Below are 27,194 nucleotides of genomic sequence, written 5' to 3'. Positions count from 1 at the left end.
TATTAGCTAAAAATATATATTTTTAGAGTAGTGCAACACTAGTTTAAGTGCAAACTATATCTAAATGCATTTAATACAACCCATGTACCTTTATTAAGAAACATTAATCTTGTTTTGCTTTAACATAGTGAGCACCTGACCCTGAAGCGTTGATGAAGATACTGAATAGATGTTTTTGGTAAAAAGTACGCAGGATCTGAACGTTTACAATCTGGATTTGCCATGAGAATTTATTCACCTTCTGTTTTGTTCTGAATAAGGAAATTAAATTGTTTCACACAAAAATATGCAAAGTATCTGTAGAAAACTTACTGGGTACTCCTGAGACCAGCCGCAGGGGTCGCAGCACACGGAAGGCTCGAAGGGCTTTAACGTCAAATCCACCGGGTTTACCCCCGTGGCCATGCGTCGACGGATGGCTACTCTCTCTGTCACCTTCTCCCTTATCTTCTTTGGTCAAAAATTCCAAAACAACACTGAAGAGTCTGCAACCAAAAACAAGTTTCCTCTATCAATTTCTTTAGGACAGTAAACGCAGCATTTTTGTATTTGAGCTTTGTTCAAACACTATTTGATGAGGCCAAAAAAACGGACACCAGATATTATGATTCATCTATAATGCAGGTCACTTCTAAAGAAATGTTAAGATGAATATTTGGCCTCCTTAGCTCCACACTAGCCATTGAAATCATGTATCTATGGCTACATTAAACAGGAGATCATTGTTTTCAAAGAACTTATTGAGCATTACACCTGGGTAATAAAACAATATAAATATTTTATAAAGAAATAAAATTATTGTATAAATAATAAAGGTAGGTTTTAATATTCAATAAGACAATAAGCTTATCAGACAGTATGTGGACCACCATTTTTACAGCATTCTTACAAGATGAAAAAGTGATGCAAACTGTAAAAATGTCTGTATAAGGATATCTATGTTTACTACAACATATTTGCACTTTTATATAGTTTTGCTAATGGGATTTGTACACCATTGTTTTATTGGCTGAGAACTTTGTTTCTTTCAAGACAAGACAGCATGTCTAAAATAGCATCTTAGACACTGGATTGATCATTTGAGTCTATATCATAATAAATATGAAAATTATTTAGATGTATCAGTTGTGTATCTTAAAAACAGCAAAAAAGCAAAGACATTCAACATAATAACTGCTTCCTACTGAGGACTCAGAGTAGAATCAGATTTCACAATGAAGGAGGACACTTTGTTGCACTCACTTAGAGTGTAACTTAGAGATTTCTCACCTAGCCAGGAGGGGGAAATCATTTTGACTTATCACATCCAAGCTGTGGAGTTAAAACAGTGAATGAAGCTGCTGATAGGAGCTGAAAGAAGTTCTGATGGCCTTTAAGCACAGTCTGCTCCAACTTATGCTCCACTGAGTCACAGCTGCTGGACTAAACACCCGCCAGTGGGGTTTCACAAGACATCGGCTCAAGCTCACATATTGACAACTTTCTTTTATTGATGAAACCACAGAAGAACCAAGCTCTCAGCAGTTGAAGCATCTTATATGAAGGTTTTCAAACACCTAGTTGATAAATATATTTGAGCTTTTCTAGTAACATAAAGAGCACTTACTACACAAATCAATTGGTTTAACAGATAAGTTTCCTTTGTTGAAATTAAAAGGTGGGAGACTTGTTGACACAAAGACTATCAATGTTGAGTTCCACAAATCTACCCTTAAGGGAAGAATAGCAAATAGAAAAAAAATACAAAAAAACATAAGAAGTCCAGTTTGCAATTTGACATAAATCATCAGGAGATAGAAAACATATGGAAGAAGGTTTTCTGATCAGATGAGATCCAAACTGTGCAGAAAGATACACTACACATCATCCTGAACACAACATCCTGATGATAAAACAGATGTTTTCCATCTTTCCTGTTGTAATGAAAATTTTCAGTTTCATACCCCTAAATATGTACAGCACACAGAGGCCAAATACAAACACAAAACTATATAACATTTTATGTTTTTTGTTGACAATTACACACAGCTGTGTTTTTGTCCACCACATAGAACCCTACTTTATGTATTGAGGAGTTTGTGTTTTAAAGTTACAATATACAAAAAGGAGTATTAATATTTTTACATTATGCCTTGATCAACCTTTGTAGAAAATTCCTTTTCTTATTTTTTGTTATGACATTTAAGATTTTATCAGTGACATTTCAGCATAAACAATTTTCACTTGAAAACATTGTTGTTTCAGTGGAAAGTTCTATTCATACCATTTGAAAAAGACCATTATCTATATTCCATCAAAAACATTTATCTGCTATAAACCATGAATCATCAAATGTTAAAGATGTTTCATCTGTACACGCATGCACTAAACCCTGTCAGAAAATGGACTGCACCTCTGACATCAGATACAAGCTGGATTATCTTGGTTTGTCATTTTGGTGGTTTATAGCAGCAAGAGTCACTCTTCATAGCAGAGGCAGCCTTCGTTGCATGTGACTGGATGGCAGATCAACACCGCATGCGGCACACAGACAGAGATCTGACCCAGCTACCCATCGGACTGTGCGTATTAGAGGAGAGATACAGGCAGGAGGAAAGGAAAGAAAGAGGAGGGTGGGGGTAAAAAGCTGTGATAAAGATGATAAGATGAGAGTGTGCAGGAGACAGGAATAAGGGTGGACAGGTTTGGGGAGCTAACAGCATGAACCATTGAAACTATGATATTAACAAGGAAGATGTATTGGTTACCATCAATTTATTTTGTAATTTAAGGATCTTGTTTACTTGCTTTGGAAGCAATGCAATAATTAAGGGCCAAGGTCACATTCTGCTGTGTTGCACCAATACATGGATAAAGATTCAAGCTTTAAAGGCATGCATCTGATGTTTCCATAACAGTGTGTACAAAGTGACAATTATTTGAGCAAACTGAAACAACCATTATTTCAGTTTGGGAAATTTGTATTTCATATTTTGTGCTGGCTATTTTCAAGACTTGCTAATATTTATTTCTTTTTGTCTTTCATCTATATACATTCTAAGAAAAAATAACAATTTGTGCTTCCCTGTGCTTTAAGAAACTATACCGTGTGGTATTAATGCCAACAAGCTGCAGACACAAAACAGAGCAGGATGGTAGAGAGTGAGTGAAGGAGAGGGAAAGATGTGAGGGAGAGTTGGAGAGGAGAATAAAAATGGAGAGATGGTGAGTCACTCCAATGGTGGTAAAGCTCTGATTTATTCTCTCTGTCTTTTCTGGGTCACATACTGTGGGTGTTTGAGGGGCTCTATTAGCAGTTGGCCACTCGGAGCAGAGGCTTAAGCAACTTTAACTTCTCCTCCTGCAAATACTGTAAACTGTCAAACTGAAGCAAGGAAAAACACCCAACTAAAAATAACAAAACCCTTAGGACCTGATACATAAATAAAAGGCACAAAATGTTAAAAGCAGCAATCAATGACACAAGGACTTACCCGATAACCACAATGACAAAATCCAGCATGTTCCAGCCATTTCTCACATATGCATTCTGGTGCATCACCAAACCATAAGCGATAATCTTCAGAAAGGTCTCAATAGTGAAAATGATGAGGAAGGCATATTCAACTGTTTCCTGCAAACAAAAAGAAATAAAGAAAAAATAAAAACAAAAGTAAATGAGCTGCCAGCAGCAACCTTAGGTCATATTCATGAAAACATGATCACATTATTTAAGAAACATCTTAATTTCTTTGGTGGCCATCAAACACAGAATAGAAACAAAGACAAACACATTTGATCACAAATAAATTTAATCTTAGTATTACTATAACATAATAATAAACAAAAAATACTAAAGAAATAAAATGAACGCCTTGCCATTTTGCTTGGCAGGGGTTCAATCTGAAAACTTCAAATAAATATTTTCTGGCATCAAGAAAACAGGCATTTTTTTCTTTTTCAAACGGACGCTATGGACTTCTTGCATGTTATTGTTTACATCCGGAAATTTCGCGCATGCGCAAAACGCTGGAGGGCAAAAACACTTCTTTTCCATGCCACCCAGAGCCGCGCTGCCGCTGTAGAACTACAGTATTTCGTTAACTAAATGAAGCCTGGAGATGTAGGTATGATTCATTCAGTCCAGTACGCCACAGTAAAGGTAAAAATAACACCGACAAACCGTTGAAGAACAAGGCAAAGCCACTTTTCTCTCGCTCTCTATGTCGGCTAGCTACACAAACATTGGTTTCATTGCAACTGACGACATTCCACACACACACAAAACAACTCTCAAAAACATTTCCCACACAAAGAACAGGACATTCAGCCCATTACAGTATTATGATTTTAGGCTTGATTTTTATTTTGTAATAATTAAATGTTACTGTGGTGGATTAGCTACCGCTGCTATTAGCGTATCTAACACGGCGGTGGTCGATTAGCTAATTTAAACACCTGCGCTAGTGATAAGTCAGTTAGTGTTTTGGTCGGCTATTTCTATTTTTTAACTGAACCGAAACACATCACATCTACATGTTACGATTGTCAAAGTCAAGCCAGAATAACTAAGATACTTTCCTTTCCTAGCTATTGTCTTAATTAAAACTTTTTCCTGACCTTGTTAGCTAGTTGTGATAGTTGACAATTAGTAGCAAAGCACCGCGTCCCTTTTTCCTTTTATATGTCAGGCGAACTTTTAATATTTAGTGCGTTATAGTGATAACTTAACAACTAAAGCCAATAATGGTAGTCATTGCCAGCAGCTTTTTGCCCTCTAGCAGGCATTGACGTGACGTCATCTTGCGCGCCTGACGTCACGCTACAACGTGTCCATACTTGATTAAAAAAAAGAACATAGAATAAACACCAGTAATGTTAAATTGTAGCTATGAAATACAGAGCTTTGTTATTGCATGAATCATTTAATGCAATAAAATAAAAGAGAAATAATCTACATGTTGGTGGTGGAACATTTCTGTTCTTTTAAGCTGATCAATTAATATTTCATACAGTGACAACACATAAACACACAGCGTGTGAATATCGTTGTACCAGTTTGAAGTGCTGATTTTCCTCACCTTTAAAGACTACAAAAATACAAAAAAGCTCATTAATACAAGGATGTTCAAAAGTGTTAAACTAAAACATTATCTTTGTTCTGACTTTATTCAATTCTGATGCATTTCTTCCTTTTTCCACCATAGTTTCTACCCATAATCAAGCACTACACTGAGATAACCATGGCAACAAGAGTAAAGAAATGAATGAATGAACTCCATCTGGATGAAAAGGTAACCAATTCAGTGCTTTTTCTTTGTTTGTGATTTATGTTTCCTGTGAAAGATTTAAAAAGTGAACATAATTTTTCCTCAAGTAAACCTGTAAATCAGCACAGCTGATAACTAAGACAAAAATAAAACTCCATTCTGACTGTTGTTGCAATTATATATTCAGAGAAAAATTTTACAGAGGCAAGCATTGCAACATTCATACATTTCTTAGTATTTGGCTTCTGAATAAAATAATGTACAAAAAATTTAAGTGATCCTTATTTTTTCTATGATTTTTTTCACACATTATCTATCTATAATTATATTGTTACTCTGTCTAAATGATTTTTCATAGGTGATTTACTTTGAGGTGTAGGAAATCTGATTCCATGCAATATGCAAGGGTGTCCTGCAACAGCAGTATAAACATGAAAACAAAGAATATTACAATTGCCTACTTAAAAAAATCTTGAGCTTCTCAAATAGGGACATTTTTTAAAGAGTTGGATTTTCAGGAGTAATCTGGACTATGAATCTGGAACGGCTGTGATTACCTGTTGACTGTCTGCATAGAAAATGAATTGCATATAATGTGGTTTAGAAAACCCAGTGTCGTTGCTGTTTTGTTATTGTGAAGAGGTTTTCTGAACACAGCAGATTTCTTTATGTGAGGTGATTGGTGGCTGAGAAGAAAACTTTGCCTTTGTCATGTTTTTCTGATGTTATCACCGATCAGAAGTGGATTTAAGGAGGGAAACCTGAGTCCCCAAAGTCATAACAGTGAAGGTGCTCTCCATGCTGGTGTCTTCAGACAGGATGACCTTCCAACAGGATATGAGGAACACATGCATCCTAACACAGACCATGTCGGAGTGGGACTTTGGAAGTGCTGAAGGGCAGTAGGTACTGAAAGCTGTGTCTTGTATCAGCAGGAAGAACTCTTCTGTGCATGCCCCAGAAAACTTGTATGACATTTTAGTCGGTGCAGTTCTGCACAATACTGTGCTGGACAGTCATTTATAATTTCATCCTCTACAGCTGCATAGACCGGAGTTTTTATGAGGGCTGCAGATATCTCAGATTTTGTCTATAATGTTTTATTACTCTTGTATTGTGATGTTGTCATATTAAAATCTGAGATAATTATGTATTTTTAACAACAATGTCACACATTCTGTGTATTTTTTTTAAAATGAGGACCAGTGACACTGGAAGAAGTTTTAAAAAGCCAAAATACAAAATTATAAAATGATGAAGTTGGTTATTAAAGTATAGAGTCTTTAAAAAGGAGCAAATAGCTGGACAAAAAACACACTGAATAGGATTGGCTTGGATAATTAGGGCTTTGCAGAGGGTACAATACGCAGAGAAACATGATGTAACTTTGCTGTGCTCCTTTCTCTGCTTGTTTCAAAGGCAGAGGGAACACAGGAACATTAAGCCATCAGGTTGAGGACAACTAGATGTGAGGCTGAAAGCAAATACACACACATCCAGACAAAGGTGGTGTGTGTGTTTGGCTGTGGTAGAAATTGTAGGCGTATAAACTGAAGAGGGGACTCAGCTTGTTTAGAATAGTCCTGCAACTTCTTGTAGGCCAGAGAGAGACACTTCTCATTATTTATTCATGAGTCAGGTCTCTATACACGGCTGGTATTCAATACATGCAGTGGCAAGCAAACATGTTCCCACCCTTTGACCTTTTGGGTACCATTAAAACCACAAAGTTTCTTGAATTTTTTTTGGGGGGGGAGGGTTTCAGGTGATGAACCAACAAAAAGTAGTGCATAATTGTAAGAGGAAGGGAAAAAAATCAATAGATATCTAATTTTTTACAAATATAACTCTGAAAAGGCCATATCTATAAATATATGCACTCCCCATTTACTCAAATACAACAAAACAAAATCAGGTTCAAAGAACTGCCTTCGGAGGTAACCTAATCAGAAAATATAGTCCATACGTGTTTAATTTAATATCAGTAAAAATAATCTGTTCTGTTAAGACCTCAACAGTCTCACATGTGTGAACAAGCAGCATCATGAAGTACAAGGAGCAGGTCAATCCATCATCTGAAATGGAAAACAGCATGGCACAACTGCAAACGCACTAAAACATGGCCGTCAACAACACTGACAGCTTCAGCAAGTTGAGCATTAATCAGAGAAGCAGCCAGCGAACCCATGGTAGATCTGTGCAACAAGAAGGAGGTGCAAGAGTAGCACAAAGAAAACTATTTGGAAAAAGCAAACAATTTTGAAAATGTTCTGGTTAGATAAAACAAAAGTTGAACTCTCAGGCCTACAAACCAAACAGTAATGCAGCACGTCAACTTCATGGTGAAGCATAGTGGTGGCAGCATCATGCTTAGGGGCAGATTTTCTTTTGCCAGAACAATGAAAATGGTTCTGGAGTTGAAGGGAAGACAGAGAAGCTAAATATGAGGCAATCTATTAGAAGCTGGAAAAGAATGGGGGAGAGGTTCATTTTCCAAGTGAAACTCCGTCTACTTTGCAATTAAGCTCCACTTTGTGTTGGTCTATCTAATAAAATCCAATCAAATACATTAAAGTTTGTGGATGTAGTCTGGCAAAGCTTGAAGGTTAGAAAAACTTTTGCAAGCCACTGTATGACCATCACCAACCAGTTACATTAAGTACAATCAATATGAAAATTAACCTTTAACACTGAGTAAAAAGAGGTAAAAGCCTTCATATATATTATCATATAGATAATTACCTCTTCTCCCTGAGGGAGTCCTTAACTTTGTGATCTCTACGGACACTACAAACGCAGGAGCACTGCAGGCTGTCGGGCTCGTTTTCCCAACACTTAACAGCAGATTGTGAGAAGCACTTAGCCCAGAATAACCGACATGGGCCCCTTTGTTACTGCAATAAAAGGCTGAGTTAAGCTCAGGGCTGCTGCCTCTGTGCTGGAGCATTCTTAAGCTGCAGGGAGCAGAGAGAACACAGCGATTCATGTGGGGACGGAGAGAAAGTGACACAGAGACGAGTGAACAATTTTAGAGGCAACAACGAGCACAAAGAACGGACAGTAAACTGCTGGTGTGATTTTCTGCTGGTGGTAAACAAGAAAACACACACACACACACACACACACACACACACACACAAAAAACGTTACTCAGCTTTTCATATCAGCCTAAGCAATGCCATGAGAAGGCCCACGCAGGCATGTGAATTTCAAATGACGCTGCAATAAATAGTTTATTATTTTTCTCCAGCTGTAATTGAGGAGCAGGTGCTAAAATGTAACGCACTGTCAGGACAATTTTAGCTTTTAAAGCTGAAGTTAATTTATGCACATTGCCAGCTAATGGATCAGGAAGGCATGTTAAATATAATTGCAAATGATAACCATTTCCCTTCCAATTAAACAGTAATCTACTCATTAATCAGCATGTTAGGCTGTCTGAGGAGCGACAGGACCTGTCTGAGGAGATGACCATACCATACGCTCGACTCTTACGTTTGTATTTTGCTGCTGTAAAAAGACTTCACTGTAACACTGTATCAGCAGTAAATATGTTCACTTCACTTGCTGCCAGTCTCGTGTTTGCAAAAAAACAACTTTCATCAGGCATCGGGACGTTTTCAAGTCCCAAGACAGATAACAACAGCCAAGTTTTAAACTAAAAAAGTAACAGGAGACTCAGAAGTCTCTCCACCGACCCCCACAGCCACAACCCCAACTGGCCTTCTTTCGCCACAGGGTGAGTACTCACATCTACAGGCGCAGCTCAGCTCATCTCACAGCTGATCAGTTCACCACATGACATATGACGCTGCTCACCCACTGAACCGTGCTCGCTCCAACATAACTTGCCATATGACTTAGCTGAGCGGACAGCAGCAACGTGAGTAGATTAGCAGTTTGGAGTGGTGTGTCTGCAGAGCTCATGAGCTGCAGTTTATCTCCTCCTCACCTCAGACAGAAAATAACAGCAACAATGCATCACCTCTACCCTAGTAAACATTATGAGACTAACTTGCCTGGTTGTTTACAAATTAACACCTTACATTTGGGAAGCAAAACAAACAAAAAGAGTGAGTGAGGTGACTGATAACAACAGCTCTCAAACATATAAAATGTACTTCATAAAAAGAAATCTGAACAACCCCATTCAACTCCAACTCAAATATTGGTCACTCAAGAAAGAGTTTAAAGTGGAACATTCAAACACTAGCTTTACTTTTATTATAAGATATTCTGCAGGTTAATTGTCAAACATTTTTGTTACCCATCATACAAACATAAAGACACAGAGGGCTGGTGTCTATTTCCAGAAGTCATTGGGTGAGAGGTGGGGTGCACACAATGAATGGCTCATTACTGGACCTATGTAGAGCTGAATGACTGGTGAGGAGATTCAGCCATTTGTTTCAGGTGTGTTAGAGCAGGGATACATCTGAATATTGCAGGATAGAAGCTCTTTAAGACTGGGCTTGGCTTCTGCTAATTTATTTGATTGTAGCCTTAGCTGTATGTTCAGTTTCAGGTCTCTAGACTTTTCTTCCAGAATTGGCCTGCATTTAGCTCCAGCCACCTTCAACTCAAGCCTTACACCCTGTCCTACACTGCTGAAGAAAATGACACCACCAGAACACTGTGTTAGTTTCCGACACACTGAGGACTAATAAGTTCAATATTATGGTCTCACCTGATCCGAGCAACCTCTTTTATACATCTGTTGTGTCCCCTAAATGGCTTGCAAAACTGCAACTAGGAGTTTTTACTTTTATTATAAGATATTCTGCAGGTTAATTCAAGTCAACAATCTCCCCTCTCTTCCATAAAAGCTAGGATTTGTGGAGTGCAAAACTACTTGTTCTATCCACAGACTCGTCCACCTAAGCTGTGGATCTTTGCTGCTTCTCTAGAGTCAAAATGATTGTCTCTCTGAAAAATGCTCTCCTTGCCTGGCCTGAAAAGATGGACACCTTGTCTTGGCAAGGTCGTAGTTGTGTTATTCTCCTATTTTTGGATGATGACTTCAAGTAGAAAACTTTGAGGAGAAAAGTTGATTGCTGTGTTCCTCGTGTTCACGATGCACTTTGCTCTCTAATGTTCTCCAACAAACCTCTCAGGCTTTCACAGAACAGCTGGATTTATACTGAGATTAAATTACACACAGCGGCACTCTATTCGCTAACAATGTGATTTCGGAGGGCAGTTTATTGCACTGGAGTCGATTCATGACTGAAATGGGAAAGAGGTCAAAATCCAGCAGTGAAAAAATAACAGTGTGGTCTGTTTGAGTTAATTTGCTTCACTTGACATCACACATCCTTCAGCGTGACTGTATGTCACATTTACACACATCAAGATGTAGGTGTTGAAGCTACATATTGCGCAGCCCTGCTTTCTACCCCCACAGACTCATAATTAATGTCACTGTCACTGGAACTGGCCTCATATATTGTTTTTGAACAATTTTGGGTTAGAAAATAGCTCAAACAGCTGCAGCTGTTAGTTCTCTGAGATTACTGAAAACAAACTCCTTAAAAGGGAGGAAACAAAACCGCAGCAACCTTGAAATTATACAGTCACATTAATCACGTCAATTGAATTTTAAATTGTATAACTACATTTTGAGGCATCCCAGACAAACACAAAAATGAAAAAAATAAATGAATAAATAAATAGTTGATTTAAATAATGCTAGATCTATATTAGGCATGAAGAAATGAAACTTCCATTTTCATTAACTTAATGTTTGCAAGGGACATTTGATAATTACATTAGACAGTATTGTGTGAATACATGCAATTAGAAGTTATTTAAGGACAAAAATGGCTACAGATATGATAGAAAACATAAAAGGTTAATGGAAAATATTTCACTCAGAGATATTTGCCATTATTTAAGCAAGTGATTAGATTGTGGGATGGAAAACTGTGGAAAAATCTGCCTTATCCCTTGACAGAAAAACATGTTTTCTGTGCACAAACTAGTTATCCATGAAAATCTATTTTTATGGATAACTAAAGGAGAGGGTTTACGTTGTATTATTGCGTAACGGCTGCTATAGCATGCTTGCATGTCTTCACATCTGAGCGTGTGGCGACGAGCCCAGAGTAGCGTGAGTCAAGGTAACATCATGCATGCATGATATCTGTGTGTGACCAGACGCTTCCAAGCAGCAAAAACACGGTAAACTACAAGCTACAACATAACTGAGAGTGTAGGACATATGTAGTCCAGCGAGCGGTCTGCTCAAACCGGGTGTAAATCACATAAATAAGCCTTACTGTTATCAGCTATTTCAGCAGCAAAGATGCCCCCACATGTCTTTATATTATTTTTGATCTGATCAGATATTTGCCATCTCCTTTCTCAGTCCGTTCTCCATCTCTGCTTCGCTCCTCTGTTGGTAAAGATAAGTCAGGGCCGTGCAGCCAAGCCAGCAGGGTGAGGGCAGCCAGCATTTAGTGCTTCCCACTGCTTCCTCCGGCTGCCTGAGTGTGCAGTCTGTATTCGGAGGACTGAGAGCGTGGAGTCCATGTGGTCATTTCTGAAGAAAGATTTATCAATACCGTGTGATCATTTGCTCAAATGTCTCACATGCTTCTTACCATCTGATTATAAAGACTCATATGTGTTTTCTAGCAATATGCATGTCTGTTTGTACAAATATATTGTGTATTATGTACTGTGCTGTGCCGTAACTTACAAATGTATTCATACCACTCGGGGTTTGTTCATCTTTTGTCCAACCACAACCACAAACATTAATGTATTTTACTGGGATTTTATCTACAGAGAAGGATTTTTTTCACAAATTAAAATCCGCTCCTGAGGAACTTCTTGGAAATTTTGATTATTTGACCTTAAAGATTTTGTTCAAGTATGTAGGTGTAACAGATCAGAATAATTAGTTATAATAAAAAATAAACCTCTGCCAAAGATGAATCTTTTGCAGCACCTAGCAAGTTTTATTCCTGTATCCTCTTGTATTTAGCTGCATCAGAGTTTCCATTAATTCTGACAACCTTCGATTTCCGTGCTGGAAAAAAAGATTTCCCACAGAATGATCCTTCCACTGCCATGCAACGTCATGAGGATGGTGTGATCAGTGTTGTGCATAATTAGTTTACAATGAAGTAGCATTTTGCATGAGAGCAAATTTTTAACTTTGCTCTGAATTGAGAATCCACTTTTGTTAATGCTTTCCTCACATAGACAGTTCATTGAAGAGGATGATCATGTCTTAGTAGTCCTGCGGTAGTCTCATGCTTGTTTGCTTTTTTTTAACGATGATTTGAAACATCCGTGACACGTTCAAAGCTTGAGTTATTATTTTAGAAGCTAACACTGCTGTGTTCTGTCTGTTGTGTTTGTTGATCTTCACAATACTCTTTGTTCACTAATTTAGAGTAAATTCCACACTGGTGCTTTATTTAGTAGTTAGGTACGCTGGATTTTATGTATCGGTATCAGAATAAAGGGGTTGAATATATATACAAACCATGCTCTTCAGATTTTTAAATGCTAAAACATACAGAAAACTGCGTATTATATTATTTTCTCTTCACTTCCCCCAAGAAAATGCATTCAAATTTGTGGCTGAATCATGAGAAAATCATGAGAAATTCTGCTAAACGTCCAGGCAGGAATATTTTCCCAAGGCTCTGCTGCTTTACATTATTATGTACAATAACACATTCTCCATATACAACTAAAACAGCACTCGCTTTCTCTTTGCTCCTACGACTGTGTTGCTCCCCCTGTCACACGCCTGCATACAGATACACTCTCAATGTTGCACACACATGCAGAAACACGCATTCAAGATAACAAGCGGGGACAGTGCTAGTGTGAGCTGCAAATGAGCAGTTACGTTAAGTGACTAAACACATTCTTCTATCATCATCTCCACAGGAGTCCCCAATCCAGACATAGCTGCTTGTGCCAGCAACTACACGCACACACACGCACGCACACAGGCAGAGCCAACTGTTTCATTCACCCCACACGTGTACATATTTACACTCTAAGGCACTATGAAGTGCAGCCAAAACACATAAACATAAAGCACCTCTCGTATATTATATTTATTTAGTTTGCTCCATTTGCACTGACTTTTAATGATGCTATTCAAATAAATAGGACCTGCTGGACCAATTCTGCTTTAAAAACCGTAAAACTGATTTTTATGTCTTAATAGTAAACAAAGTGCAATGTAAAAAATGATACAAAGCTCGGTTTTGCTTTACTTAAATAAAAAAAGACAAATAAAGAAGATAAATATACTATAAAGCAACAGGTCCTGCAGTGGGATACACACAAGCTTTGTTAGGAGGTTTACATTTATTATTGACATTAATTCATTATTATTTTGACTGGTTTTTCAGAAGGGAGTAATTATCAGTATACAACTACAGTTCTCCTGAAAGATGAGAAGGACTAATTATTTTTTGCTCCGATATTTAGCATTCCTTGCAACAGCATTCATGTCTCTTAAGATTTTTTCATGTGTTATCATCTTCTAACCACAAAAGCCCAAGTATTTTCTTGTTTTTTTTTATACATTAGGCCAACAGAAACTAGTGTGTGTTTGCAAATTGTATACAAAATAATAGATAGTTTTCAAATAATTTCACAAATGAAAATCTGACAAGTTTTCTTTGCAAATAAAGACAGAACTTTTAAATAGAATTTTAGCACAATTGCATATAAATTGGGAGATGTGTGAAATAAAGAGCTTTAGGTATCCTTAGTATTCTTCCACTACAGAACTCCACCATCAGTCCAAAAAGTCCTACCTCCCTACCAGGGCCATTTTTGAGGTAGGATCCACCTACATTTTTCTGATTTGGTTCTGGTTCCTGTGTGACACGAGAACCACGACAGAACCGGAAAAGAAAGCTTTTAAATATGCTGTTCATTACTGCAAACGATTACGGGAGGATCTAAAGATTGATGAGATGGTTTTATTGAATTGTTTTAAAGGACTCTTCAAGAACAAGGAGATAGAAATCTCAGGCTGTAGATGTTTTATGTGATTAGTTGTACCAGAGTCAAATGTTGTAAGGTTGAAATTGTTATTTTTTATCTTGTTTTGCTGCTGTCAAGTCCGGGACACTCTTGAAAATTATATTTTTAATCTCGGTTAGTTTTTCTTCCAGGTTAAATGAAGGTTAAAAAAATAAATGTCTACTGTCTAAATCTGTTATTTATAGGAAGCATATTCTGTGTTATGTAGCAAAAGAGCAGACAGAATCACCAAATGGATAATTTATATCTCATCATTGTACTCTGTTTAAAAAGAAACTGAACCTGAGGTGTCCTCTAAACTCAGCAGCCATGGACTAGTATAAACTCTACAGATATGTGTTTTTTTTTCCATCTGTGTGTGTCCTTTTGTTGCCACCCATATAGCACGACTTATGCAACAACACTTATATGAGCACCGACAGTTCCTGGTATCAGACACAGCTGGCTGTATGTTAACGTACGCAGAATGAGATGTATGAATCACATTCCCCATGAAAAGGTCATTGCTCTGCTGAGCCACCTTCAGCAGGAGACTCCCACCTGCGGTGTTGATCCTCAGATAGATAAGACAGAAATGACCTGAAAGCAAAACCAGCAGTGCTACGGATTATCCGTGTGTCTCTTTACAAATCTTAGACGAGACAGTCACATGCAACATGGGTTCTTATTATCCAATGAAATGTCTAAGCAAAGAAAGAGCAGAAACAGAACAAACTGACCTTGACTGGATTGAAAATATGACTTTCTGACTTGGTGTTTGTCTCATTGCACATGTACATGCAATTCCTTGTGCTTGCTGCATCCTGTTACTCACTTGTGCCTCCTGGTGGTAGTAAGACCCCAATCTTTTGCCCTCTGTGCTTCCTGGGGAGGAAATTGCTTTCTATTTATAATGAGCTGCTGCATTTAACCAAGCCTCACTAACAAGACGGGCAGACTCAGGCTATTAAAGCCTCCATGACTATACAGCAGTATAACACTGAGGCAGCTTTGCAGCACCTCAGCACTCTGAACATAGTGGACAGTAAGTCCATCAATGAACAACACACTAAATAAAAAGCCTATACGTCCAAAACTCTAGACATCAGCTCAATGCAGGGATTTGGTGTCTGTGCGGCTAAAAACTACATGACATTTTAATGTGTTACTGGCTAAAACTCTGCATACTTCAGTAGCAGCGTAATATACGTAATTTGATCCTTGCATTGCATAGTAGGCCAACCAAAATCTATAATTCAGGTTTCATATCAGCCTTGATCCACCTATACAGCTGCAGAGTAGTGCGTAACATAATCTTCACTACAGCCGTATATGTTGACTATATTGCAAAACAAAGTCAGCACTTTCCGCTCCCGATCTCTGTATACTAGTTTTGCAGGACAACTGCGGCCAGGCTGGCACTTCTGTGCTATAAATAATTACATTGTTCTGTCTCTTCTGGAAAGAAAAATATTCCATTATTCATCCTCTGGAAGGTGATTTAGATGTGACATGACATAACTACACCTAACTTTTTTAAAAATGTACAACTATCAGAGGAAAACAGTGTAACTATGAGAAAAAACATGTGTCTTTTAAATAAAATGAAAGCAAAGGTTTGTCCCCATGCGTCTTACTCAAAGAGATCATAAATCATTTCATATCTACTCATCAGCTTGTCCTTTCATCTTTACTTAATGCCCTTGTTTATGAAGCATTCACGCTGCATCAATGATCAGCTCTGCACCCGGTCATGCACGTAGTTTGTCAGTTAATTCATAATGAGTGCATCCATAAATCCAATCTGACACTTCTATTTAGAGTAGGACTATACCTGTTCATTAGGAAGGAGTAACAAATACAACAAATGAGAGCCGTAACAGCTTCAGAGGACAGGCGTAACAGTGCGATGATTAACAGGTGAATGCTTGGGTGAGATTAAAAACGCAGCTTGCTTACTAACACACTTTTATGAATCTACCAAGGTCCCTACAATTATTGGCACTACAACTTATACATTTTAAAAGAAAATGCTTTCATGGTGTTTATTATTTGCGTTATTACTGTAGTATTATCAGTTTTGTTGTTATTATTACTTAACTGACCCAAAATGTGCTTACAAACAGCTGAAACATTTAGTTCCTTTTAATCAAGATTAAAAAGTCCCTGTTGAGAATTGCTTTTGATCCATAATAATTGGAACATTGACCAACATATTTGATGTGTACTGATGATTTTAATGATGGAACTTGACAAAATTTGTTACAGTTTGTTACTGTTTTATTCATTTGTTTTTATGTCGAATGAAGATTAACTACATTAAATACATTTCACTTTTTTTTTTTTACAATTTTGTAACTCTTTATTTTCCTATTTGAAGAAGGAAAATAAAGCAAGGAGTGTGGATTAATTGTAATCTTTATCATCATTGCTTTCAAACCGTTTAGGTTCAACTTCTTTCCACCATGGACATTTGAGTCCACATGAACTACAATATACATGGAGACAACTGTTTCAGCAATGTTCGCCACACTAGCTGTGCTAATTGTTAGTATAAGATAAACAGATTTATAATCAATTCATCTGAAATAATAATAAGAAATTTGTTTTACAGTGACCTTACTCTCCCACACAGCAGCGTGAAGTCACTTCTGTTCCCAATTTAAATAACGAGAGGCTAGGAGCAAACATTTTAACGCTGTTCTTATCTTTTAAGTTTTTATTTTTGGTTGTGGACCAGCTTAAAATTGTATCAGCAGATAAAAATAGACTGTTTTTATGTGTTGTATCTAGCAAAATGATGTCTTTTGGACTGAATTCACAACTAAACTTGACAGAAATCTGACTATCATTCTGTTACAGGCAATGTCCCAGATGGACCAGTATTCCCTGATGAACCAGTGATGTGTAAACAGACACCCAGATGTCACCCTCCAGGAGGTCACAGTGAGAAGCAATACTCCTTCCTTCATTAAAGGACTTAATGGACACACTTTTAACCAGAGCTGCACCTTTTTCAACACATCACATACATGTTTACATCTTCCTCTCAGCCGTTTACAGCAAACTGGTAAGCTTTGTCTAAGATTTTTATGCCTCAAAATGTATCAATCAAAAACAATCAACTGTCTGCAGACATGCTGTACACACTTCTCATTAATCATTGAACAGTGAGCTTGGTTTTGCTCTTGTAAGCACCGCAGTCTGTGCATCTGTCTGCCTTCTGGAGATCACACTTATCCTCAGCAGTGGAAGAATGCTTACAACACTACATCACCCACAATTCATCATACAGACATAAATGCACAGGGTGCACAGAGTGGTGCAATGGTGAGCAGTTGCTAAAAATAGAAAGGGAAATAAAGAAAAAAACTTCACAGGCGGACCGTGACATGATAAAGCATCGGTTCAAAGTGTTTCTCTGGGTAGGCAAAACAAATCTGCATATTAAAGCTACATACTGAAAACACAGATTGCATGCAAGGTCCTGTTGTTGCTTATAAAGCTCCAGCTACATAACAGCACACAACATAAGACTGCAATCAAAATACCACAGAGGAAAGCAGTAACTTGCAAAAGTACTCACACCTCTTCGTCTGGCCCATAGTTTACCACTTGACAACCAAAAACGTCAATGAATTTGAATGTTTTTGATAAGATATACCAACACAAAGCAGAACATTATGAAGTGGAAGGAAACTGAGAATTAGTTTTTAGACCCTATAAACAATGACATTAGGCTGTATACTCTGACAATCACAAATTAAAATCTAGGGCATTTTATTTTCTGCAGAAGTCATCGACTTAGCAAATTGTGTCCACTTGTGTGTAATTTAAGACCAGAATAAATCCAGCTGTTCGGTGAAGGCCTAAAAGGTTTGTTTAAGGACATTAGTGAACAAACAGCATCATAAAGACCAACAGATAACAGATATGGTTGTGGAGAAGTTGAAGGCAGTTATAAAGCTGAATCAAACTGGTTTTTTGAACATCACAAAACAAACGTTCAATTCTTCATTCAAAAATGTGAAGAGTCTGACTGAACTGCAAACCTACATGGCTAAAAAATAAAACTGACAGAGAGGGCAACGAGAACACTAATGAGAGAAAACCACAGCTCATATGGGAGAATCTGAGAGGGACACTATTAGTTGTTCACTACAGAAATATTTTCTTTTAGGAATAGTGGAAAAAAAGAAACCTAAAATTGAAGTTCGGATCTACATGCAAAGGGCTCCATAAGATAAAATCTGATACTACAGATCATCTTGAACACACCATCTTGAACACACCATCTCCATAGCGACACATGATGTTGGCAGCATCATGCTGGGGAGTTGCTTTCCTTCAGCAATGACAGACAAACTGATCGGAGTTGACAGGAAACTGAATGGAGCTAAGTCCAGAAATATAATGAAAGAAAACCTGCTAGTTGTGTCTAAATTCTTCATCAAACCATATTTATGTTTTATAATTGTCAAGTCTAAACCCAAATGTAAATCTATGTCACAGCTTAAAAGCTGCTCACTATACATATGCTGATATGACTGAGCTTGAGCAATTTAGCTAAAATAATGAGTTGAAGGGGTGTGAATACTTTTGTAGACAAAACTTTTTTTAGATCAAGTACTTCTCTCCTCATCATGTCACAACAAAAAGACTAGTCATATAGCTCACAAATACTGTACCACATTTAGTCAATTTATGGAAAACATAAAACTTCAAACCAAAAGGAGGTTTTTAGAACTCCCTGGATGTAAGAGCAGCTCCGTAGCAGCAGACACTAAATAAATAAACTGCTTCTAAGACAGATACAGATTACTCACCAAATCGTGGTTTGTGGAGTTGGAATCGTCTTCAGGAAAAGGGACGTAGACAGCTAAGGCCATACAGTTGGCAAAAATGGCAATTAATATAAAGATGTCAAATGGCCTGAGAGTGAAAGTTAAGGAAATCACAGAAGAAAATTACATAAAGATAATATTTTAACAACATAATAAGAAAAAAAAATTCTCCTGGACTTATATTTTGCTAATAATGAGGTTTTAATCTTGAATTGCAGTGGCTAAGTTTGATCTGTTGACTCAACATTTTAATAAGTGGCTTTATTTGGTTTAGAAAATTAAACTGAAATTAGTCTTAGGTCGATAATATGCTGACCAAATGTAAAATATATAAGAATAACAGTGTATATTTAGAAATATGAGTCATCTCATATCCCCCAAAATCAAATGATTAACGATTCAGAATGTAAAAAATGGGTCTATAAGTTGGTTAAAAAAAGAAAGAAAATGATTATAGAATGTGAGTTTAAAGCTAATGCAGTGGACCCAGAATGTAGTGTCAAATTAATTTCATCCTGAGTTGAAAGCATAGTTACAATATGAAAACAGCATGTAATTTATCAAAAGGCACAATATTCACCTCAAATAGTCAGCACTAAATGTCAACGTAGCATCACATTTTCAACATAAAACCATACAGCAGATAAATGTCATTAGAAAATATACATTAAAAAATCTGTTAAGTACTGAACAAGCCCATGTGCTTCACTGATGTACTGTATGCTTTCTATCCAGGACGAATGAGGACACCTGATACAGCTACAGCTGCGTTTGTGTTGGTTGTAAATCCCCAGGAGACATCTATGTTATCAACAAAACAAAACATAAAACTGTAGATGGTTATGTACCTCAGCCATTCACGCATGGTAATCTCCTTTGTAACATTTTATGACATTTCCTGATGAAACCATCTGTTTACTAACAAACCCTCCACAATTGTGTCGAGACGCTTTAATCTACAGGATGTTACTGCAGCAGCAGTTCTAGATTAAGGACGCAGTGACTTTCACTTTGTCTTTATGGGGGATAAAATGGTACTCTTGTTGTTTAGAGCAGTTTCCTCACCAAAATGACCTAAAACTGAAAAATACACAGCACAGGTAAAGGAAGGCCTTAATCTCTTCTTCCGTTCTGAGGTGACATTGTGACCCCAAGATGCAAGAAGCAAAAATAATAAAATTAGCTGCAACAAATTAGAGTAATTTTTTAAAATTTGGTTTTAAACATTTTTTTAGTGTAGTCTCTATATTATTTCCCTAACTTTTTTCTAACTTAGAAAAGCCACAACAATTTAATGACTGTTTTACCTCTACAAAAAAATAAATAAAGCTGAGAAGTGTTTTAGCTGTTTGTATGTCATAAGGTTAATAATGTTGCAAAAACTTAAAAAAGGTCCACCAGAGAGGCTTGTGTAGATGTTAATATCTTTCTTAATCGCCAGACGCTTTCTGTTTGAGAAACTGATCACCAAAGTGGTTTAAGTGTAAGATTAGTTTTTTTTCATCCTGGCAGCTCACTAATTAAACTGGGAATTTTGAGCTTCAACTTCCACCAATCATCACAAGGCCATAGTAAAGGATACTTCCACTCCACCACACTGATGCAGGCCCTGCGTAAGGGGTTGTTGAGTTTGAGGCAGAAAAGAGCCCTCGGTGGCCTGCTGTTGGCGTTGCTGCCTTGCTTCTTGCTTTTGGCATACTGCTGTCGCTTCTTCTGAGCCAACGCACCTACCGGTATGGTAGAGGATGTTGGGGCAGGTGGGGCGGGTGGGGGTGGCGCCGGGGCTGGGGCCGGAGTAGGGGCTGATGCTGGGGCAGGGGTTGAGATGGGAGGGGCTTCTGGGGCTGGTTCTGGGGCAGGCCCGTTGGCGCTCATGGTGTGGGCGTGGCTCTTTGAGGAGCATCCAGTAGCATGGATCTGCCAGGGCAGACGAAGAGGCGAGTGAAGGGCAGAGTGGTCTGACCGATGAGCTGGCTCGTCACCAGGGTGAGCGACTCTGATGCTGCTGGCATAATTTGCCTCTGAAAGAAAATAGGTGAGAGAAATTTTAGATTTTTTTGTATAACAATAGAATAAAAATATTTCCACAAGCAGCCTGTGGAAATATTTCAACTTATGTGTCAATTAACTGCAAAAGTGTGTGATCCAATCAAAACACATAACATGCAGTAATAAGCAAAAAAAATATTTCATTGATAGTGATTAAAAAAACTGAATACTCTCTGATTGTAAGTTTGTAGAACCCCTTTCAGCAGTAATAACTTGAAGCAGCAATTTTTTGTATTTGTTTTTACACAATTTTCTTAAGATCTCACCACAGTATTACACTCAGGTTCACTGGGCCATTACAACACCTCAAATGCTTTTGTTCAGTCATTCTGCCGCTGTGTTTGGAATCATTGTCTTGCTGCATGACCCAGTTTCAGCTAAACGTTGGCTGTTGGACACATGGTCTCAAATCCAAAGACTTTCACCACTGTCCTTGACAGCTAGTGAGAAGATTGTGTGCTGGTATGCTGGGACTGATCTTCTCCAAACATGGAACTGTGCCTTAAGGCAGAAAATCTTCACTTGGTCTCACCAGTCTACAAGACATTATTTTTATCGTTCAGATGTTATGTATATTTAAGCCATGCTGCCATAATATAAGGGAAGACGTTTTCTTCTCACAACCCCTACAAACAGGCCTTCTTTACTTGCGGTGACATTTAACATGCTAACTGAGGCCAGCATAATCTGACATGGAGCTGTTCAGTTCTTTTGTAGTTTCTATCATAACTGCTAGGTTTGACCTTGGAGTGAATTTGCCGGGATGTCGAACTGTATAAAATGTAAAAATAGTGGAAATATATACATATTTATTGATATATTTTATTTGTTTGTTTTGATTTTGCTTTAATTATTGTGTTCCCTTATTTGTTCCTTTAACAACTAATGTAGGGAAAATCGAATAGTGTCTTTAAATTCTGCTTTGATCTTCTATTGTTATTCCATCCTAACAATAGAAGGATCTACATTTGATCCAATTTTTAGGTCAGAACAGATCACTTCCACCTGGCCTGAATTAACACCAACTAAAATGTTTTCAGGTCCTTTGCCTTATGAAATGAATGGTCTTGCTCCACCACATCTAATAATTATCAGCTATCCTTATAACAAGAAGAGGACAACATGGATAATCTCAGAGATTCAGAGCTTCTGGTGCAAAATATATTAATATTTATCTGAGTTTCTGAAATTTAATATTCCACCTTCCCCCTCAGTTTGCTTGCTCGGCAACTTAGAAAGGGTCATCATGATTTAAAAAAATACAAATAGTCTTAGTATTAGCTGGTACAGAAACCTTTTATTGGACCATACAGCCTCTGCTTCCACATCAAATCAGTCTCTCTGGGCTCCTTCGATCGGCTCCATCGCCTAGTGAGATGGTTTCATCCTGTGGAGCATTGTTGCTAGTGTTAGGTTCTGGATTTAGGTTAGGTTCTGTCTGGGTTTAATGCATCTCAAGGATTCCTGGGGATTCATCCACCAGGGTGGAGCAACCTTTGGTGGCTTTGGAAAGTAACTCTTTGACTTTTGCATGCAAATCTTTAAGGGGGTCTGTGCCTGTGGAGATAAGTGTTATAATTTAATATTTTTGCCTATATTGAACAAAAAGACTGAGGCACAATCAAAAGATGTCTTTGTTTAACTTTGGTCCAAAAATTGTTTTACATTTATTTTATCATTTTAGCTCAATTGACAGTAAATCTACTCAACATATCAACAAAATAAAACTGGTCCAAGTTGGCTGAGAGGCGATAGGAGCTGTTCATAGCACAACATTGGCTTTAGCTAATACTGACCTACAGTTAATCAGAAATATCTGATATTTTGAAAGATATGATAGTTCGTCAGACACAAGTGTGAGTGCAGAAAAAAAGGTCTTGTGTTGCTGATTCAAACTGTGATGGTGAGCTAAAAAAAATTACAAAAACAGCATATGTTTAGACAAAAAATTGCAAAGGGGAACGATTGCATAATCTCACCACATGTGAAATGCATCCCTCTGCTGTGTCTTTTTTAATGTAAGCGGACAAACAGAGGTTCATCTTTCAGAACTACAACCAATATGGCAGATTGGTTTTGGCTTGACTCTCTCGGTCGAGCCGTGGTGAGGGAGAAAAGCCGAAGCAGATGCTTGAATGCAGCGACAACACAAACAAATAAACAAAGCGTGTAAAAATTAAGAGCTGCCACTCTCAGGCGTCACTCGGTCACGTCAGTTGTATAAGTCCTTGAACTGCGAGCAGGCCCCGCAGAGGAAGAAACCGAAAAGGTCACATTGCAGAGATGCTCCGAGAAGAATTAATCTTCTTATTGCCAACAAAAATGCAATATGAGTGTCGGACGGCTGCAGAGCAGGGCTGCAACTGCAACATCTCTGCTTAAGCACTTACGTATCCTTTGTGTTGCGCTTTGCACGTAGCCTTGTCAACACAGCAATGTGAGTGTGAACAATGCATTTTTTGCTGTTATTTTACGAGGATTTTCATTTCAATGCTGCACCGAGATCGGTGATGGAAATGAGCACTGACATTTCCATGAGCGATTCGTGACAAACTAACCCGTCACAAAGCGTCCTTATGTTTCTCCTTGGACCCCCACCAAGGTAAGACATGGTACAAATAACCCCCACCCCCGTCTTCAAAAACCGATGTGAAATGACAGGCTGACTTCAGGGCTGAAAAACTGAGCAACGCAGCCGTCAGATGGTCCTGCACAAACAGCTGGCAACCTCGTTACAACCAGCCTCAATCAGATCCACTCAGGGCTAATAGTGCGGCCAGAGACGCATATCGCTGTTTTCTGATAAAGCGACGCATCCGCTCCTGCGAGACAAAACTGTCCTCCGACTAAACCCCAACATATGGAAACCTGCAGATAAACGCAGCCATGCTAAAGGGGCTAACTTCAGTTCAGAGCCGTACCTTTTTAATTGAAGACTTCGCAAATCCGCCGCGGTCCTCTCCGCTCGGGCTTCAAACAGGGCGAGAAATGCTTGCAAATCCTAAAATAAAATAAAATAAAATAGATCATCGGCTCCCCCCATCCGGAGCAGCAGAGACACGCACACCGAGTCTGTGCATTTAATTAGGCTCCTCCATGGTGACTGTGGAGAGCTGGAGACAGAAGTGTGCGCACCAGACTACAGAGCATCCTTGTCCGCTGACTGTTTATCGTCACGGCGCCAGTGAACAGCCGATGCGATCGTTCATCAGAGAGTGAGCTCTCCACCTCTTCCTCCTCCTCTTCCTCCTCCTACACCTCCTTACTCTCCTGGATAGGCCAGATAGAGCTACCTGCGGGTCACCCATCAGGATAGAGACTGAATTTATTAAATCATCATTCCATATTTGGGAGCTTATGTTCTGGAGTACAAGTTTTGAAAGCTTTTTCTAATCTCCACAGCAGTTTTGAGTCTTTTGCAGCCTCTAATGGGTTTTCTTACAGGACTTACTTAGGTCCATCTACTATCAGCAACTTTGACGAGCTTTCCCACATCATGATTCTGTGACAACCATGCTTCATCATAGGGGCCAATTTGTTCTTCCACATGTTTGCTGTGTCCTCTATATCAGTTGAGGGGAACTGGAAACAGGATGTCTAGTGTTCAGATTCCAGACCTGATTCATTGCATGTCTCTCTGGTTTTGGATGCTGTGCACCTGAATCGAATTTTTGCTCTTACTTTTTTACTTTTGGACAATTCCTATGCCTATTATACATAATCACGATAACAAAGTATTGTTTTTACAACTGGGAGCAGCTGAAACGGATCTCAAAAACTCAAATAATACCTGAACTACTACCCCAAATCTACGAAGGGGTAGTAGAAAGAGAAGGAGGAGGTTCAAAATATCTCCTCCATAGATCACATTAGGTAAGGGTTATATCCCAGATTCCCTGCTCTGCTTTCTGACCATACAAACGGGAGCAGTAGAAACAAATGTAGCAGTGCTTGCCAACAAGTGATGGTGTCATCCAGGGCGTGTTGCTGTGGAATATCATCTCTGCTGTCAGGAAATCAAGTTGTCAGCATCTCAAGAAAAATCCTGACACTGTCAAAGTCAGAAGCGTCTTCAGATTTGTTGTAAGACTGATTGCTACCGGAGATCCTTCTTGCCCACAGCATCAACATCTACAATAACTCTTAAAAGACACTGTGACACAATTAGATATGACAACATCTATTTTCCCTATGGGATAAATTAAGTATTCTTGAATTTAATTGAACAATGGCTTTCTTCTTGCCACTCTTCCATCAGCAGGGTTGAAAAGAACCAACAGCATTCAAAACACAGACCTCACTTGCAGTGGTCATTATTCGGCAACTGGAAAGAGAGCAAAAGTTGCATCCATTTCCCAAAAGGGGAAAACCAGTGCTGAGCAAAAGGAACAAAAATCCCAGTGTCACAAAAAAAAAAACATAAAATTTGCTGATCCTCAAAACTTGCAGGGAAAGTTAAACTTTTTAAAAGGTCCCATTACATCTGACAGAAAACTACTACATCATTTCAGAAAGAAAGAAGAAAAGACACATCCAACAATCAAACATGGTGGTGGTTATATATATTTTTAATTTAGTATTTTTTTAATTTGTGTTAAGTCAAAAACAACAAGTCTGTTGTTTTTGTTTGGAGTATATTTCTATTGGATCCTGTTATCGTTCAGATATGTGTAAGCCTTTACCTTTTACAGTGTTTTCACCATGTAATTATTAATGACTAGCAAAGTCAGTGAATATGTGCCCTATCCAGAGACTGTATGTCACATGTGTACATAATGAGAAAGTAAGTCTACACCACCTCATCCTGGTGACACACCTCTCTCCTGTTACAGCTGCTGCCTTTAGTTGCATAATGTCTGACTGAAAGCTTTTTTTTTAGTATTATTTCATAATAGAAACCCCAAAATATATTGTAGACTTCTTTCTCTGAGGTTTGAATAGAAACAATGATTTATTGATTGTTTCCTGTGACATAATTCGTTAGCAACATCGGTAATAGTAAAACAGAATAACAGCAGTCCACACTGACATAGAACCACAGGCTCCTTTTGTAATGTTAAAGAAACATAAATAACATCTTGTGTGTGATACAGTGAGAGAAATATCTGACGAGAGCAGAAGCCTCAGGGAGCGCTTTTACATCTGTCATACACAAGGTTTTATGCATAAATACTACCCTTATGAAAAAGTTATGACCAAGTGATAGCCTTCACCCATAGATGACCTTTTAACAACTATTGAAAGATTTTAATTATTCTGCTGTAGTCAAAACGACAACAAAGAAATAACAATTTCCTAGGCAAGGCTGACTAAAACCATCAACAGTTTTATTTACATTATCCATAAGAGTAACAGGATTTCAGGGTCTGGCATTATGATGTGTCTGAACCATCGCTGCCAGTGTTGTGGAGATCTTACCTGTTTAATTAGAACAGCTCTGTGGGGTTTCTTCTTCACCTACATCATGTCTCACTGACAGAAAGCTGAAAACATTCCTCTCCTGATCAGTGAATGAGTGAGCAGCAGCAGGTGAAGAGAGGCTGGACGACGAGGCTGGGATGAGGTCCTCTGTATCGGCTTACCTGTCTGCCCTGGATAATGGTTTCTTCTAGAACAAACGTGCATTATTCACCAATGGATATCCTGCTCTGCATCAGTGTGCATATGTTGGTCGTAACTGCTGTATGAGTTTGCATTTTTCGGAGACATTGCTGAATTGAAAAATATAAATGATTGAAAAGGTAATTTAACTCAGTAATTAAAATTAGATTTTGAAAAAATGTTTATTTCTATTCAATTTGATAATTAAGACCAAGACTGTCATGAAAAAGTTAGTTCCTCAGAATTAGAATAGAACATGTACCATTAAAATTAGGATTTGTAACACATGACTGTTGGTTAACTAAAACATATCTTTAATCACTATATACATCTATGTTTGCACAAATTGCTGTATCAGTTTAGAATCCGCCAGAAGCAAGGACGTTGATTTCCAAATTAATTGTAAAATTTACTTTAATCTGAAAAGTGAACTTTGGATCACTTTAGC

At 38.1% G+C, this 27,194-nt stretch overlaps 1 protein-coding gene across 10 annotated transcripts in view; it reads right to left on the bottom strand.

Moving 5' to 3' along the window:
- Nucleotides 1-24,396, bottom strand: part of LOC102234457 (voltage-dependent L-type calcium channel subunit alpha-1D-like) — a 71,608-nt gene extending 47,212 nt beyond the window's left edge. For 9 of the 10 annotated variants that reach the window (XM_023324496.1, XM_023324488.1, XM_023324491.1 and 6 more), the window contains exons 1-4: nucleotides 20,679-20,761; nucleotides 19,079-19,184; nucleotides 3,474-3,613; nucleotides 313-485 (exon numbers count right to left, since the gene is read on the bottom strand). In XM_023324496.1, the coding sequence (XP_023180264.1) occupies nucleotides 313-485; nucleotides 3,474-3,613; nucleotides 19,079-19,141 (376 nt within the window). In that variant the 5' untranslated portion in view covers nucleotides 19,142-19,184; nucleotides 20,679-20,761. Of the gene's footprint in view, nucleotides 1-312; nucleotides 486-3,473; nucleotides 3,614-19,078; nucleotides 19,185-20,678; nucleotides 21,118-24,066 lie in introns of those variants that run through there. The other variant, XM_023324487.1, reaches the window with a different exon arrangement.
- Between the last annotated feature and the right edge of the window lie 2,798 nt (nucleotides 24,397-27,194).

The sequence above is a fragment of the Xiphophorus maculatus genome, chromosome 20, assembly GCF_002775205.1.
Source record: "Xiphophorus maculatus strain JP 163 A chromosome 20, X_maculatus-5.0-male, whole genome shotgun sequence".
Classification (NCBI taxonomy): Eukaryota; Metazoa; Chordata; class Actinopteri; order Cyprinodontiformes; family Poeciliidae; genus Xiphophorus; species Xiphophorus maculatus.
The sequence above is the reverse complement of the archived record's forward strand: the minus strand, read 5'-3'. Positions and strand labels throughout refer to the sequence as shown.